The 12,600-nt window shown below is 41.2% G+C and overlaps 1 protein-coding gene across 1 annotated transcript; it reads left to right on the forward strand.

Moving 5' to 3' along the window:
- The first annotated feature begins 242 nt into the window (after positions 1-242).
- On the forward strand, positions 243-8,801 carry slc25a10b (solute carrier family 25 member 10b). The gene is made up of 11 exons (XM_058084143.2): positions 243-731; positions 3,624-3,743; positions 4,455-4,569; positions 4,641-4,689; positions 4,763-4,804; positions 4,875-4,918; positions 4,995-5,065; positions 5,931-6,023; positions 6,091-6,168; positions 6,244-6,300; positions 6,682-8,801. The coding sequence occupies exons 1-11, from the start codon at positions 642-644 to the stop codon at positions 6,781-6,783; spliced, it is 861 nt and encodes a 286-aa protein (XP_057940126.2). The 5' UTR covers positions 243-641; the 3' UTR covers positions 6,784-8,801.
- The last annotated feature ends 3,799 nt before the right edge of the window (positions 8,802-12,600 follow it).

The raw sequence follows: 12,600 nt of genomic DNA on the forward strand, positions 1-12,600 counted from the left end.
CATTCTATTTAAGGGTCTCTGGCATGTGAGTGCAGAGGTCCAACAACGCTGAACACAAGGTCTTGCCCTGAGAAGTATAAAAACATACGAAGAATACATGGGTTAAAAAGTGCTCTTAAAGAGACAGTGTACAAAAGCGGGGGAAAACATGTTCAGATAGGACGTATGTCTCTTTAAGAGCCACATGACAATGAATAGTGTAAAAAGTGGGGTGAGAGTGTGTGTGTGTGTGTGTGTGTGCGTGCGTGTCCTGCAGGGGTCTGTGGCACTGTCACGGGGCTGGGAGGCAGCTCCGGTGTCCACGCAGTCAATTGGCTGCTCTTCTTTTCGACTTCGGTTGCTTCCGGCGTCGCGGCTGCAAGACACGCACGTACACACGCACGACTCGTCTCCATAAATATGTGTGCACGGTACATCTGTAGCCAAAGTCCCCGGCTTCTCTGTGAGCAGTCTCTTATCGGAATGTTTTGAAGATTGACGAGGTTATCGGCGGACGTGCACATTACTACCAGCGGTGGTGTTGCGTCTCCAGCGGAGAGCCTTAACACAGGCGGCCGGGGCTGTGAGTCGGCGCGACCCGACTGGCAGCAACGAAGCTACCGCGTAGCTGAACCGCGCCACGGTTTTTAGGGGACGCAGCCATGACGGAGAAGCGGATGTCGCGGTGGTATTTCGGAGGGCTGGCGTCCTGCGGAGCCGCCTGCTGCACGCATCCTCTGGACCTCCTCAAGGTGAGAGGTTGGGAGTCTTAAAAACTAAAGGGGTGCACAATGGGTGACCCGCAGTCAGTCTGCAGGCCTGAACTACAACTGTGTTCACCAACACACATGTTTTACCCACAATATAGTGACATAGTACATGGAAGAGTGCACACTTTACTTCTGTGACCAACAAGATGTTGCTCAAAGGTTACATGTTATCAAATATGTGTGGCTGTACACCTGCACTATGTAATGAAACACAATATAATGTTTTATTTTGGTTGCCTTATTTAGTAGGGGTAACGGGACACCATAACATAATCACAGCACAGTACTTGGGCCTACGTCTTTTTTTTAAGGTCACGGTTTGGTTCATTCTGTATACAGTAAAGGCATGCTAAAATTAATCTGCATAGGTTTTGTGGAAACAGCTTTAATATATATTTTTTTTAATGAAAATTTGAATGAATGCCACCCTAAAGCATTTCATTTGATGAGAGTGCAATGATGCAGACAAGTACAATATTAACATTAATTTTGTTTTATGAAATTAAAGATGCTTAATTGCCTCAAGTGGGGGGCGGCACGGCGGTCGAGTGGTTAGCACGCAGACCTCACAGCTAGGAGACCAGGGTTCAATTCTACTTTCAGCCATCTCTGTGTGGAGTTTGCATGTTCTCCCCGTGCATGCACTTCCGTAGCATGCCCTGTGTGGGTTTCGCCGCCATGATGGTGAGCAGACTCCAGAAATCATTCATCCATCCATTTTCTGTACTGCTTATTCTCATTAGGGTCGCAGGTGTATGCTGGAGCCTATCCCAACTGATTTCAGGCAAGAGGCGGGGTACACTCTGGACTGGTCGCTAGCCAATCACAAGGCACATATAGACAAACAACATTCACACTCACATTCATACCTATGGACAATTTGGAGTCGACCCGGACAAAGGTCATGTATGCACGGGGAGAACATGCAAACTCCACACAGAGATGCCACCTCTTTTGCTCATCATCATGACGGACTTTCTGCTCCCTGGCGTACTACACTCGATTCCATTCATTTGCGGCCGAGTCAACATTCCTATTCATTTAGCCTCTGTGCTCTCAACTGGACTGCAGCAACCATAATTAAGGACAAAGGTCATTCTGTTATATCAACCTTCTCTATATTGCAAAAAGAAAACACGCTACCGTCAGGCAAACCATGCCACAACCGCTCTGCATGGAGCCGTCCTCTCGCACGCACCCTGTTTCTTGTAAAATTTAACCAAACTAAGCCGCATTGACTAGTACAAGCCCGAAAGCTGCCCCATGGGGTGTGTAATTATTGACAGGAAGCCCACCAACACCAAAGTTTGGTAAATATGTACAAATATGTACTTATGTACTTCCAGCTTCAGAAAGTGCGCCCGTGGGAATTAATGTCCATTAATCCAGAAGAACATTTTTTAGGTCTGAGGTTGCTTGTTGTAGTTCATCCAAAAAGTATTACACAGATATTCAACATCTTCCAGACTAAACTCTATCTTTGCAGACATTAGTTTGTACACAGGCTGCATGGCGGTCGTGTTGGTTAGTGCGCAGGCCTCACAGCTAGAGGACCCGAGTTCAATTCCACCTTCGGCCATCTGTGTGTGGAGTTTGCATGTTCTCCCCGTGCATGCGTGGGTTTTCTCCGGGTACTCCGGTTTCCTACCACATTCCAAAAACATGCTAGGTTAATTGGCGACTCCAAATTGTTCATAGGTATGAATGTCTCTTTTTTTGTGCTTTGAGTGGAATCTGTCGGGTGGATGTTTGGAAAAGTCTGAAGGGACAGTGTGAATGTACACATGGGTGATGCTACTTTATACAGACTTCTGCGAGGAGTGCAAGACGTATGGCAGTGGCATTAGTGCTGATAATGCGCCTGTATACAAATACTCTATGCTAACCAAATAGCAGACATAAAATAATTTGATGTTGAAGTAGCATTCTAATGTGCACATACATGTAGAAAAGGAAAGGCTTTATTATGATTGATGAACATCTGTCCTTTCCAATAGTGACTGATGGGAGAGACACAAGTGCAGCCTGGCTGCAGCTATTGTTTTTTTTTTTTTTACAAGAATTACAAAAATGCTACTTTCTCCTTTTTGACCCACATGATGATCTTTGTGAAACATCAAAAACTTTCCAGTACAGGGAAGCTTTTTCTGAATCAGGAGACAGCGGGTTCTTAAAAGGGAGGCCGTACTTTTAAAAGAGATGAGCTCTAACAAATAGTGTGAAGGACAACATGGGTGTTATTTGCATTAATTTATCCTAGAATCTTTCGCTCCAGAAACACAAGTACCTGATGGTCAGTTTTGTGACAACGTAACAGGAAACATTGTTTCGACATTTTCTGTCGGGTTTTATTCTGCAAGTTTTCCTGTTTCATTTGTAACACCTTGCAGTTGTAGTTCTATAATCTTGCAGTAGAAGTCACGCACAAATCAAATTGTATTGTATGTATACAGTTGTATTTGAACAAGTACAACACACATTTCAAAGCCATTTCTCAAACATTGTCCTTATTTGCACAAAGGCTTCTTTTTTCCTATAGCAAAATAGTCTGCTCATCACATACTATTGTGACTACTAGTGTGCGTCTGTGCATGCAGATGACTCAATTGTAATAATTGGTACATTTTGTGTTCCTTAATGAGATATCTACTAATAAAGTATAAGTAAAATAATCTCTTGTTTATAATGGTTGATTGGTTAACCACGATAAACAAAGAGCGACTGTACTGCATTCCGTATGCCTCAAAGCACCATTAACCAGCAATCCATTCCACCCAATTAAGTGGATCATTAATATTATCGATTAATATGCTATATGCTAAAAAGCTTTCATGTTTTAACTCTACTCCATCTTGCTATTTGTTGCCCTTGCAGGTGCATCTACAAACCCAGCAGGAGGTGAAGAAGAGGATGTTCGGCATGGCTGTACATGTGGTGAAGAACAATGGTGTCCTTGCTCTTTACAATGGCCTCTCTGCTTCCCTATGCAGACAGGTTTGTATTTACTTCTGCATATATACACTGAATTAATTAATTAGTGGCTAGCAAATGGCCATCCACTTCATTAGTACCAGTAGCATATCTAATGTGCTAATTAATACTCAGCTCATTGAAGCACTTGCCTTCCCGGGGTAATGCTTGTAGATTTGTCATTGTTACCTTAAACTTAAAGGGGATTTATTACGCTTTTCCACTTTTATAATCTATAAATGTTGTTATATCCACCCTCGGCCATCTCTGTGTGGAGTTTGCATGTTCTCCCCGTGCATGTGTGAGTTTTCTCCGGGTACTCCGGTTTCCTCCCACATTCCAAAAACATGCTAGGTTAATTGGTGACTCCAAATTGTCCATAAGTATGAATGTGAGTGTGAATGGTTGTTTGTCTATATGTGCCCTGTGATTGGATTGGCTGGCGACCAGTCCAGGGTGTACCCCGCCTGTCGCCTGAAGACAGCTGGGATAGGCTCCAGCACCCCCCGCGTTGTTATAATCTTGTAATCAGATAATCAGGTTTGCGCATTTGGAAGTGAGCCCTTAAAGAAGTTTGGGTGGTTCTGCATACTTGGTGTTTCTAACAGAGAGTTCTACTGATGTCAAAAACAACCCGGACTTCCTTATACGGGGGGCATCCCCGGGCACTCGCTGTCAGATTTGCACTCCTATAATTTCTTATTTCCAATGTTTTCCTCTCGTTCTCTCTCTCAGATGTCCTATTCGCTGACCAGATTTGCCATCTATGAGACTGTAAGGGACATGATGGGCAGCACAAGTCAGGGACCTATGCCCTTCTACCAAAAGGTCTTGCTAGGAGCTTTTGGAGGTTAGAAAACACAAACTCCCATTATACTGACAGCATTTCTAAGATATATAACAATATTTCTGTTTCAATAGGTTTTACTGGAGGGTTTGTCGGCACACCAGCAGACTTGGTGAATGTCAGGTAACTTTTTAGTCATGTCCTCTCATTTTAGATGTATGTGAGCGAGTTAGATGATCTGTGTTTTTGTCTACAGGATGCAAAATGACATGAAATTACCTGCAGAACAAAGGAGAAAGTGAGTGTTGCAACAAGAAAAAACCTAATCATATCTATCTAGCTTATTATATCTGGACGTGTTTTTCCAGCTACAAACATGCCATTGATGGGCTCTTCCGAGTCTTCAGAGAAGGTAACATTAAAATAACAAACTGTCGCTGGAAATAATATGGTTATATCTTAACTCAAACATGTGGCCTGTTCTACAGAGGGTTTGAGAAGGCTATTCTCAGGAGCCACCATGGCCTCCAGCAGAGGAGCTTTGGTGACTGTGGGACAGGCAAGTTGCATTACAATAAAAATAAACAGAATGACTGGAACGCTTCACAAAGTCAGAGATATTACAATAACACAGCAGTATACAAGCGATGAGACAACCAAACTTGCTGGCACGATATGAATGGTCTAGTGTTAGTACACCATAAAACTCATGTGTCACTTTGGAATGGTATCAAGTAGGAGGAGTAACACGTGAGAACTTCAGTTTGACTGATCCAAACTAGACAAACAAAGCCTGAATGTAACAGGCATATTAAAAGCTTTTATCATGTGTAATAATAAACCTCAATTAAATGGAAGTCATTTAAGCACATATTACTGTATTATTGCTAAATCTATATTCGAAATGAATAGAGTAGTTGGTCAAATGGTTGCACTGAAATCTCAATGAATTATGAATGAGCCCATACAGTTATAAGTGAGGCTCTAACTTGGATGACTTGGATGACTAGATGACTTTTATCGTATGTAATAATGTTATACACACAGTTTATATGCAATATAATGTTACAAATATTTGACTGGTGTTGGTAATGGGGCCCAAAGCGTGCCGGGTCTCTTAGCATTCACAACTACTTGCTAAGGGATCTGCAATTTCTGGTATGCGTGGTTTATTTGATGACACCACAGGGGGTTGCGGGGATATCAATATGCACTGCAAATCTTCCATGTTGCTTCATCCAAGTAAAGGGGTTGGCAAAGTAAAAAAAAAAGCTACAGATAGTCCAAATTATTTCTGAATATACATATTTTTCATATTCATATTTTTATACAATGAGGCTGACAAACCGTATGCATTGTAGTATGATGATAAGGATCACAGATCATATTCTTCTGCACAATTTATTCTTATTTTTCCCCTTCAGTTGGCGTGTTATGACCAGGCCAAGCAGCTGGTGCTGGGAACAGGAATGCTGGGAGATAATATGTTCACACACTTTCTCTCCAGCTTCATTGCTGTAAGTATCCGTTTTCTGTAGATGGGCAGCAGTGACAAGTTCATGTCATAAAATGTTCTCTCTGCAGGGAGGCTGCGCTACGTTCCTTTGTCAACCTCTGGATGTCCTGAAGACCAGACTCATGAACTCAAAGGGAGAGTACGCTGTGAGTGGATTTCTCCTGTTCGATGGCTTTTTTTTTTAAAACTTACTTTATCTAACCGAGTGTCTTTCTTTTCAGGGGGTGCGGCATTGCTTACAAGAAACTGCGAAGTTGGGTCCCCTGGCGTTCTACAAGGTAGTGCATCACAAAGCAACAGGAACACGCCAAATGCATACATCACTCATGGTGAATGGTATGCTAGTTTATAACCTGAAAGGCATGCTAGGGAAGTTACCCAGCATGCCTTGCGGGTTAAAAGTTAGCATAATATTAGTGTATATTAGTGTGTAAGTGTTTATTTTGACACCTCTACAGCCCGTGTAGTGCAGTTACATTGTGTGTTGCTTGTTGTTTTTGGTAGCACCGTGAGTGAGGGAAGCATTTGGTCTGATGACCTGCTGTTTATTTGTATTAATGTCAAAATATAATTTTTTTTGCTGATATTCTCAGTAACCTCATCAAAAAGTTTGATGTTCTGTGAAGACCAAATCAGGGTTCTGCTATATTTTTTTGCAGGGCCTTGTGCCAGCAGGGATCCGCTTGATTCCTCATACCGTGCTCACGTTCATCTTCCTGGAGCAGCTCAAAAAATACTTTGGGATTCGTATTGTCTCCTGAGCGCAGCGTTGCAAGCTGTCATTCAACGGTTCTGCTCTGATCATTTCATGTGAAGACGAAGGAGGCAAGAGAGGAAGCCATGTGCCGCCGAGGGATCGGGCGTCTTGTTCTACCTCTGTTTCATGGCGTGAAGCTGAATGGTTTTGGAAAAAATGAACAGTGCCACATTTTGCAAGGGATAAATACTGGAACAAACTACTTTTGAATAGCCACATTTCAAGTAAAAGGTAAAGATTATGAGGGTTATTGAAATGGCCTGCTACCTTTTTAGAGAAAAGATGTGTCCTTAATGATTTCAGGTATGCTGAGACATGCGGTTTTCATTTGATTATTTCAAGCCTTGTCAATTCCATTTTATTGAAATGACTAATTCCAAAGGCCATCATTTATATTGAGACGAATTATGAGATGAGAAGACGAGAGTAGTCAATTTCTGTTTTAAGGCCAACACTGGTGTGGGCATAGAATCATACATAGTAACTCTAACCAAAACGGACCCTAACTGAATCGATTTTTCCCATAAGGAATAATTTAAATCCAATTAATTCAAAGTATGTTTTTGTAATTTACAATTATAGCTTCACAAAAATTGTAATATTAGGCCAACACTGGTGTGGGCATAGAATCATACATCGTAACTCTAACCAAAATGGACTCTAACTGAATCGATTTTTCCCATAAGGAATAATTTAAATCCAATTAATTCAAAGTATGTTTTTATAATTTACAATTCTAGCTTCACATGCAGAATATGAATGATGAATGAAATGGGTAAATTAACATTTAAGTTTATTTTAACCTTCATTTTGACAGGACTTTTCCCAAAGACATGATGTGGCAGCAAGACACCACACAGACACCACCTTCCTGTTTTATTTCTTTCATTCCGTAATCTTTCTCAACTCAATACTGCAATACTGAATGGAGCCGAAGAAAGTTATAAGTGCCAGCATTTTGATGAAGAAATTAAGAAACAATACAGAATTCAAGACAAACAGGAAGAAGGTGTCTCTGTGGTATCTCACTGCCTCATTGTGTCTTTGGAAGCAGTCATGTCGTCAATGAAGGTAAAAGTAACCTTAAGTATTCTTTTATCCCTTCCCTGAGGTTCCACTGTATCACTAATCTGTTATGCCATTGATTATTCATTCCCACTAGTACTGACCAAATGTGGTACACTTCTATACGTATTTTACTTGTTGGCGTTCTGATCACTTCATTATTTTAGATCTGGAAATCAAGTAGTTACACTGTTTGGTTTGTTCTAATTTCGTAGCCCCTTTCCTCATTCCAGTCATCTGGTATTAATCCATTGTTATCTTGAGGAGTGGACCAAGTTGTCTCATTTTATAACATCAGCTGACATAACGGTACACGTTCTTTTGAAATGTCTTTATGAATAGAAGAGATTGTTGAAGAACCCATTAAGAGAAAAGCTGTGCATATAGTGTTAGTCTAACAGAACATGTCGCATTTAATAACTCAGGATTCTCCAATGCTTGAAGACGGCACTTTATTAAAACCCTGGACTCACACTGACTAAAATGCTCTACACTTTGAATTCAACACATGTTTTGGATTGAAAATGTTCCTGGTTACAACGTAGAGCCATTTCTTGTGTTTGCGTGTGTGTATGTGCCATCAATAATCAACTGTAATGGACATGTCCACATTTGTCCACAAAATGAGAATTCTTGTCACGTTGCCTTACTGTATGTGTCCTCCAGAGGGCAGTACAGATATGTGTGTTGGATTCAAACCCATCAAACTGATGACTCCTCTCGTGGGTGACCTAAAGGCCTTGCACCTTCAGCCTGGGATAGACTTGGAAATAACCACCAGCTCGACTTGTGCTGCATGTCCTTGATAATGTGACCTGTAGATCAGCCTTACTAATCCGATGGTATGAACGTACCTGCTAAGTGTGATGTTCATATGCGTTTTACTGACCATGAATTAATGACAATTTATAATTAAAATACTAATTGAAATATGAGTGATTCTGTGTGGTGTGTGAATTCACAAGTTGGGGTTTTAAAAAAGTTGAAAATCCCTTTATTTATGCAGTAAGTAAAGGCTGCATTGTGTTTTTGAACTGCTGAGCCGTTGAAACTGCATATGAGCATCATAATGCAATGATGCATAGCTGCGCCCTCAGAGATTTGTCCTCATTTGATGAAAGATCAGGGACAGGACCATATATGTTTAATATTCAGCTCTGTACATTTGAGTGGCGGCAGTATGATCTGCTACTGAGGTTTGATGAACACATGTAAAGTGTTCATGAAGCTGCCTGCACATGTATGTAGTCATTAGCCTCCTGCAAGCCACAATACTCAGAAGCAGAAGGAAGAAATTAAGGTTACTCATCATGTCTTTTGTTATTTTACCTCCAAAACATCTTCCAATTTCCTGAAGGGACCTACAGTATATATTTTAAATAAAAGTGCTGCCTGTCCTGAATGTTCCGGAGTGTTTATATTAATAAGAACTCTACCAAATTGACGTCATCAAGGTAGGTAACATGAAAGACATTCAATTGCAAGCACATTGTGTGCGACAACTGCAAACTTTGAATGGCTTGTTTTTAATTAAAATGAATCACAAAAGATGAATCACTGGCAAAATCTGTTCTCGCTGATCATGTTTTTTTTTTCCGGTCAGGACTTAGCTTCCTATTTGATTCTGAATGTTGCAAATACTCTCATTTAAACATATTAACGCAATACTTGCTGATTAAGTTCTAATGCAAGCAGTGGAGGTTTTAGGTTTAATGCACCTTCTACTCCACGGTTCGGTGGCGCCTTTCCATCTTCTTTTTCATATCATTTATTGCCACATTAACTGTGTGTTTTATTAGACAAGACAAAAACATTTCACTGTGTGAATAAGTAAATTGTTTTTTGTGGCAGGGGTGCACGGCGCCTCCATCAATGTACACTTGTACATAATTAGCATGCCGGAACCGCCACTAGTCATATTGCATTGCGTATTGTAATGTAATATGGTACAAAGTGATGACACAACTTTATCTTTGCCCTGTTTCTTCTATTCTCCTTACCTTTTTCCACCACCAACACATCAACTAACAATAAAAACTCACAAGTAGCTGTTACACTTGAATGTCATGTAGTCAAGCTAACCGCTACTTTCTGAAAACGATGACGTCACAGTTACGTTGCCGTCATGTGACCAGAAGTGACAAGAGGACAAAATTGACTAGCATCACTCACCCCAGCCCACTCTTTCGTGATGTTGTTGTTTTATATTTCCAAAAATGACTTGTAGAAGTAATTCCACTTCGTCGTTAGGCTGTACAAGTCTGAGAAACTGAAGGCGACAGACTTAATGAATGCTTCTTTCTTCTTCGGTGTTCTTTTGTGGTCTTGTGTCACGTGGTGTCTGTTTACAGCGCCACAGCAGGTGTGTCGTATGTATTACAAGGTTTTGTGCACTACTGTGGAGGCATTTTTTTTCAACCCGGAAAAAAGAAATCCCAGACACGTTTCCGTGTTTGAGCAGTATCGGGTGTGCCTGTATCCCGCCTGGAGGGGGCGCCGATCCGACACACATCCTGCCTGACCTTGATGAGCAAATGACGGCCAGCCTTTTTTCCCCTCCTGCTTGCCTTGGGCAATTGAACTGGACAAAGCTCCTGTATTTTGCTCTTCCTTCTTGTTGCACTTAAAATAGTTTATTGTTAATAGGAAAAATACACAAACAGACACAACAGAAAACATTTATCTCCCTTAGTTGGGGGCTTGACAGAAAATAATTGAGAACCACTGTTCTACTGTAATCACTTCATTCAGGTTTCTCTTCCTCTTCTCCCACCCATCCTCCCACTGTACACTGGCACGCAACTTTACATGCACACACAGACCTCGGCTTTTCTCTCTTCAGTTCCTATTGTGTTCTGCTCTCATGGTCATGATGTTCTCAAGCCACACACTGAGTAATCAATAGCCTGAAGGTAGTACCTTCACAGACGAGATGGATGATGAGGTTGATTTGCACATTCAAGCTGTCAGCTTAGTCAGAGCAACACCTACAGCATGAACTCTTGATGAAGGTTCAACCATTGCTCATACCGTCTGGCCACAATATTAGGTACACTTGTGCAATGTAATGCGATATTATTTTTTGCAACGTTATAATGCTGACATCAGTAATGATATGTGAGGTTCATGGCTGGTAAGGCCCTGACTCCTTTGGAGTAAAGAAAAATATTCTGTCTACTATATTGGGTAATACTAATAATTAAGTGAGTGTACTAATAATTGAGTGTAAAGGTGACTATAGTTCATGCCTACATGGTTGTAATGTTAAATACAGTATTTGGAAGATTGTAAATAAGTTTTCCTTACTGTAACTAAGAAAATATTCCATTTAAAAATAAGGAATCCTACTTCATGGAAACTGATGTATCATGGCCAGTTTTGGAACAATTTAACTGTGACTAACAGGGGAGTACTGTAATTCACCAAATACTTCTCTGTCCCAATTATTTATTTGGGACTCCAGCCAACCACAGTGAAAGCCATTATCCACAAATGATGATAACATGTACCAATGGTGAACCTTCTAACTAAAATTACCCCAAGAGCACAGCAACGACTCACCAAAAAGGTCACAAAAGACCCCACAACAACATCCAAAGAACTGCAGGCTCAATTGCCTCAGTTAATGTCAGTGTTCATGAGTCCACTATAAGAAATACACTGGACAAAAACAGCCTGCATGGCACAGTTCTAAGATGAAAACCACTGCTGAACAAAAAGAACATTAAGGCTCGTCTCAATTTTTCTGGAAATCATCTTGGTGATCCCCATGACCTGACGAGACAGAAGTTGAACATTTTGGAAGGTGTGTGCATTTGGGAAAACAACATTACACCAACAGAAAAATATGGTGGTGGTAGTGCGATGGTCTGCGGCTGTTTTGCTGCTTCAGAACCTGGAATTCTTGCTGTGATAAATGGACTTCTGCTGTCTACCAAAAAAAAACTTGAAGGAGAATGTCCGGCCGTCTGTTTGTCACCCGAAATCAACTTGGGTCACACCAACAAGTCTACCTCTGAATGGCTGAAGAAAAACAAAACGAAGCTGTGGAGTGGTCTAGTCCACATAATCTTATTATGATTATTAGTGGTCCAAAATTCCTCCACAGCGCTGCAAGACTCATTCCAAGCAGCAACGACTCATCAAAAAGGTCACAAAAGACTCCACAACAACATCCAAAGAACTGCAGGCTCAATTGCCTCAGTTAATGTCAGTGTTCATGACTCCACTATAAGAAATATACTGGACAAAAACAGCCTGCATGGCACAGTTCTTAGACGAAAACCACTGCAGATCAAAAAGAAAGTTAAGGCTCGTCTCAATTTTTCCGGAAATCATCTTGGTGATCCCCATGACCTGACATGACAGAAGTTGAACATTTTGGAAGGTGTGTGTCTCACTACATGTGGCGTAAAAGTAACACTGCATTTGGGAAAACAACATTACACCAACAGAAAAATATGGTGGTGGTAGTGCGATGGTCTGCGGCTGTTTTGCTGCTTCAGAACCTGGAATTCTTGCTGTGATAAATGGACTTCTGTTGTCTACCAAAAAAAAACTTGAAGGAGAATGTCCGGCCGTCTGTTTTGTCACCCGAAACCAACTTGGGTCACACCAACAAGTCTACCTCTGAATGGCTGAAGAAAAACAAAACGAAGCTGTGGAGTGGTCTAGTCCACATAATCTTATTATGATTATTAGTGGTCCAAAATTCCTCCACAGCGCCGCAAGACTCATTCCAAGCAGCAACGACTCA

Source organism: Doryrhamphus excisus, linkage group LG9 (assembly GCF_037039965.1).
Source record: "Doryrhamphus excisus strain RoL-2023G ecotype Guam linkage group LG9, RoL_Dexc_Guam_v1.1, whole genome shotgun sequence".
Classification (NCBI taxonomy): Eukaryota; Metazoa; Chordata; class Actinopteri; order Syngnathiformes; family Syngnathidae; genus Doryrhamphus; species Doryrhamphus excisus.

Excerpts from the sequence above, each read along its gene's own strand:
- slc25a10b (XM_058084143.2), top strand. The coding sequence starts at position 642 with ATGACGGAGAAGCGGATGTCGCGGTGGTATTTCGGAGGGCTGGCGTCC. Across the intron at positions 4,690-4,762 it reads GCAGACTTGGTGAATGTCAG|GATGCAAAATGACATGAAAT; the intron begins GTAACTTTTTAG and ends TTTTGTCTACAG. Across the intron at positions 6,024-6,090 it reads TTCTCTCCAGCTTCATTGCT|GGAGGCTGCGCTACGTTCCT; the intron begins GTAAGTATCCGT and ends TTCTCTCTGCAG.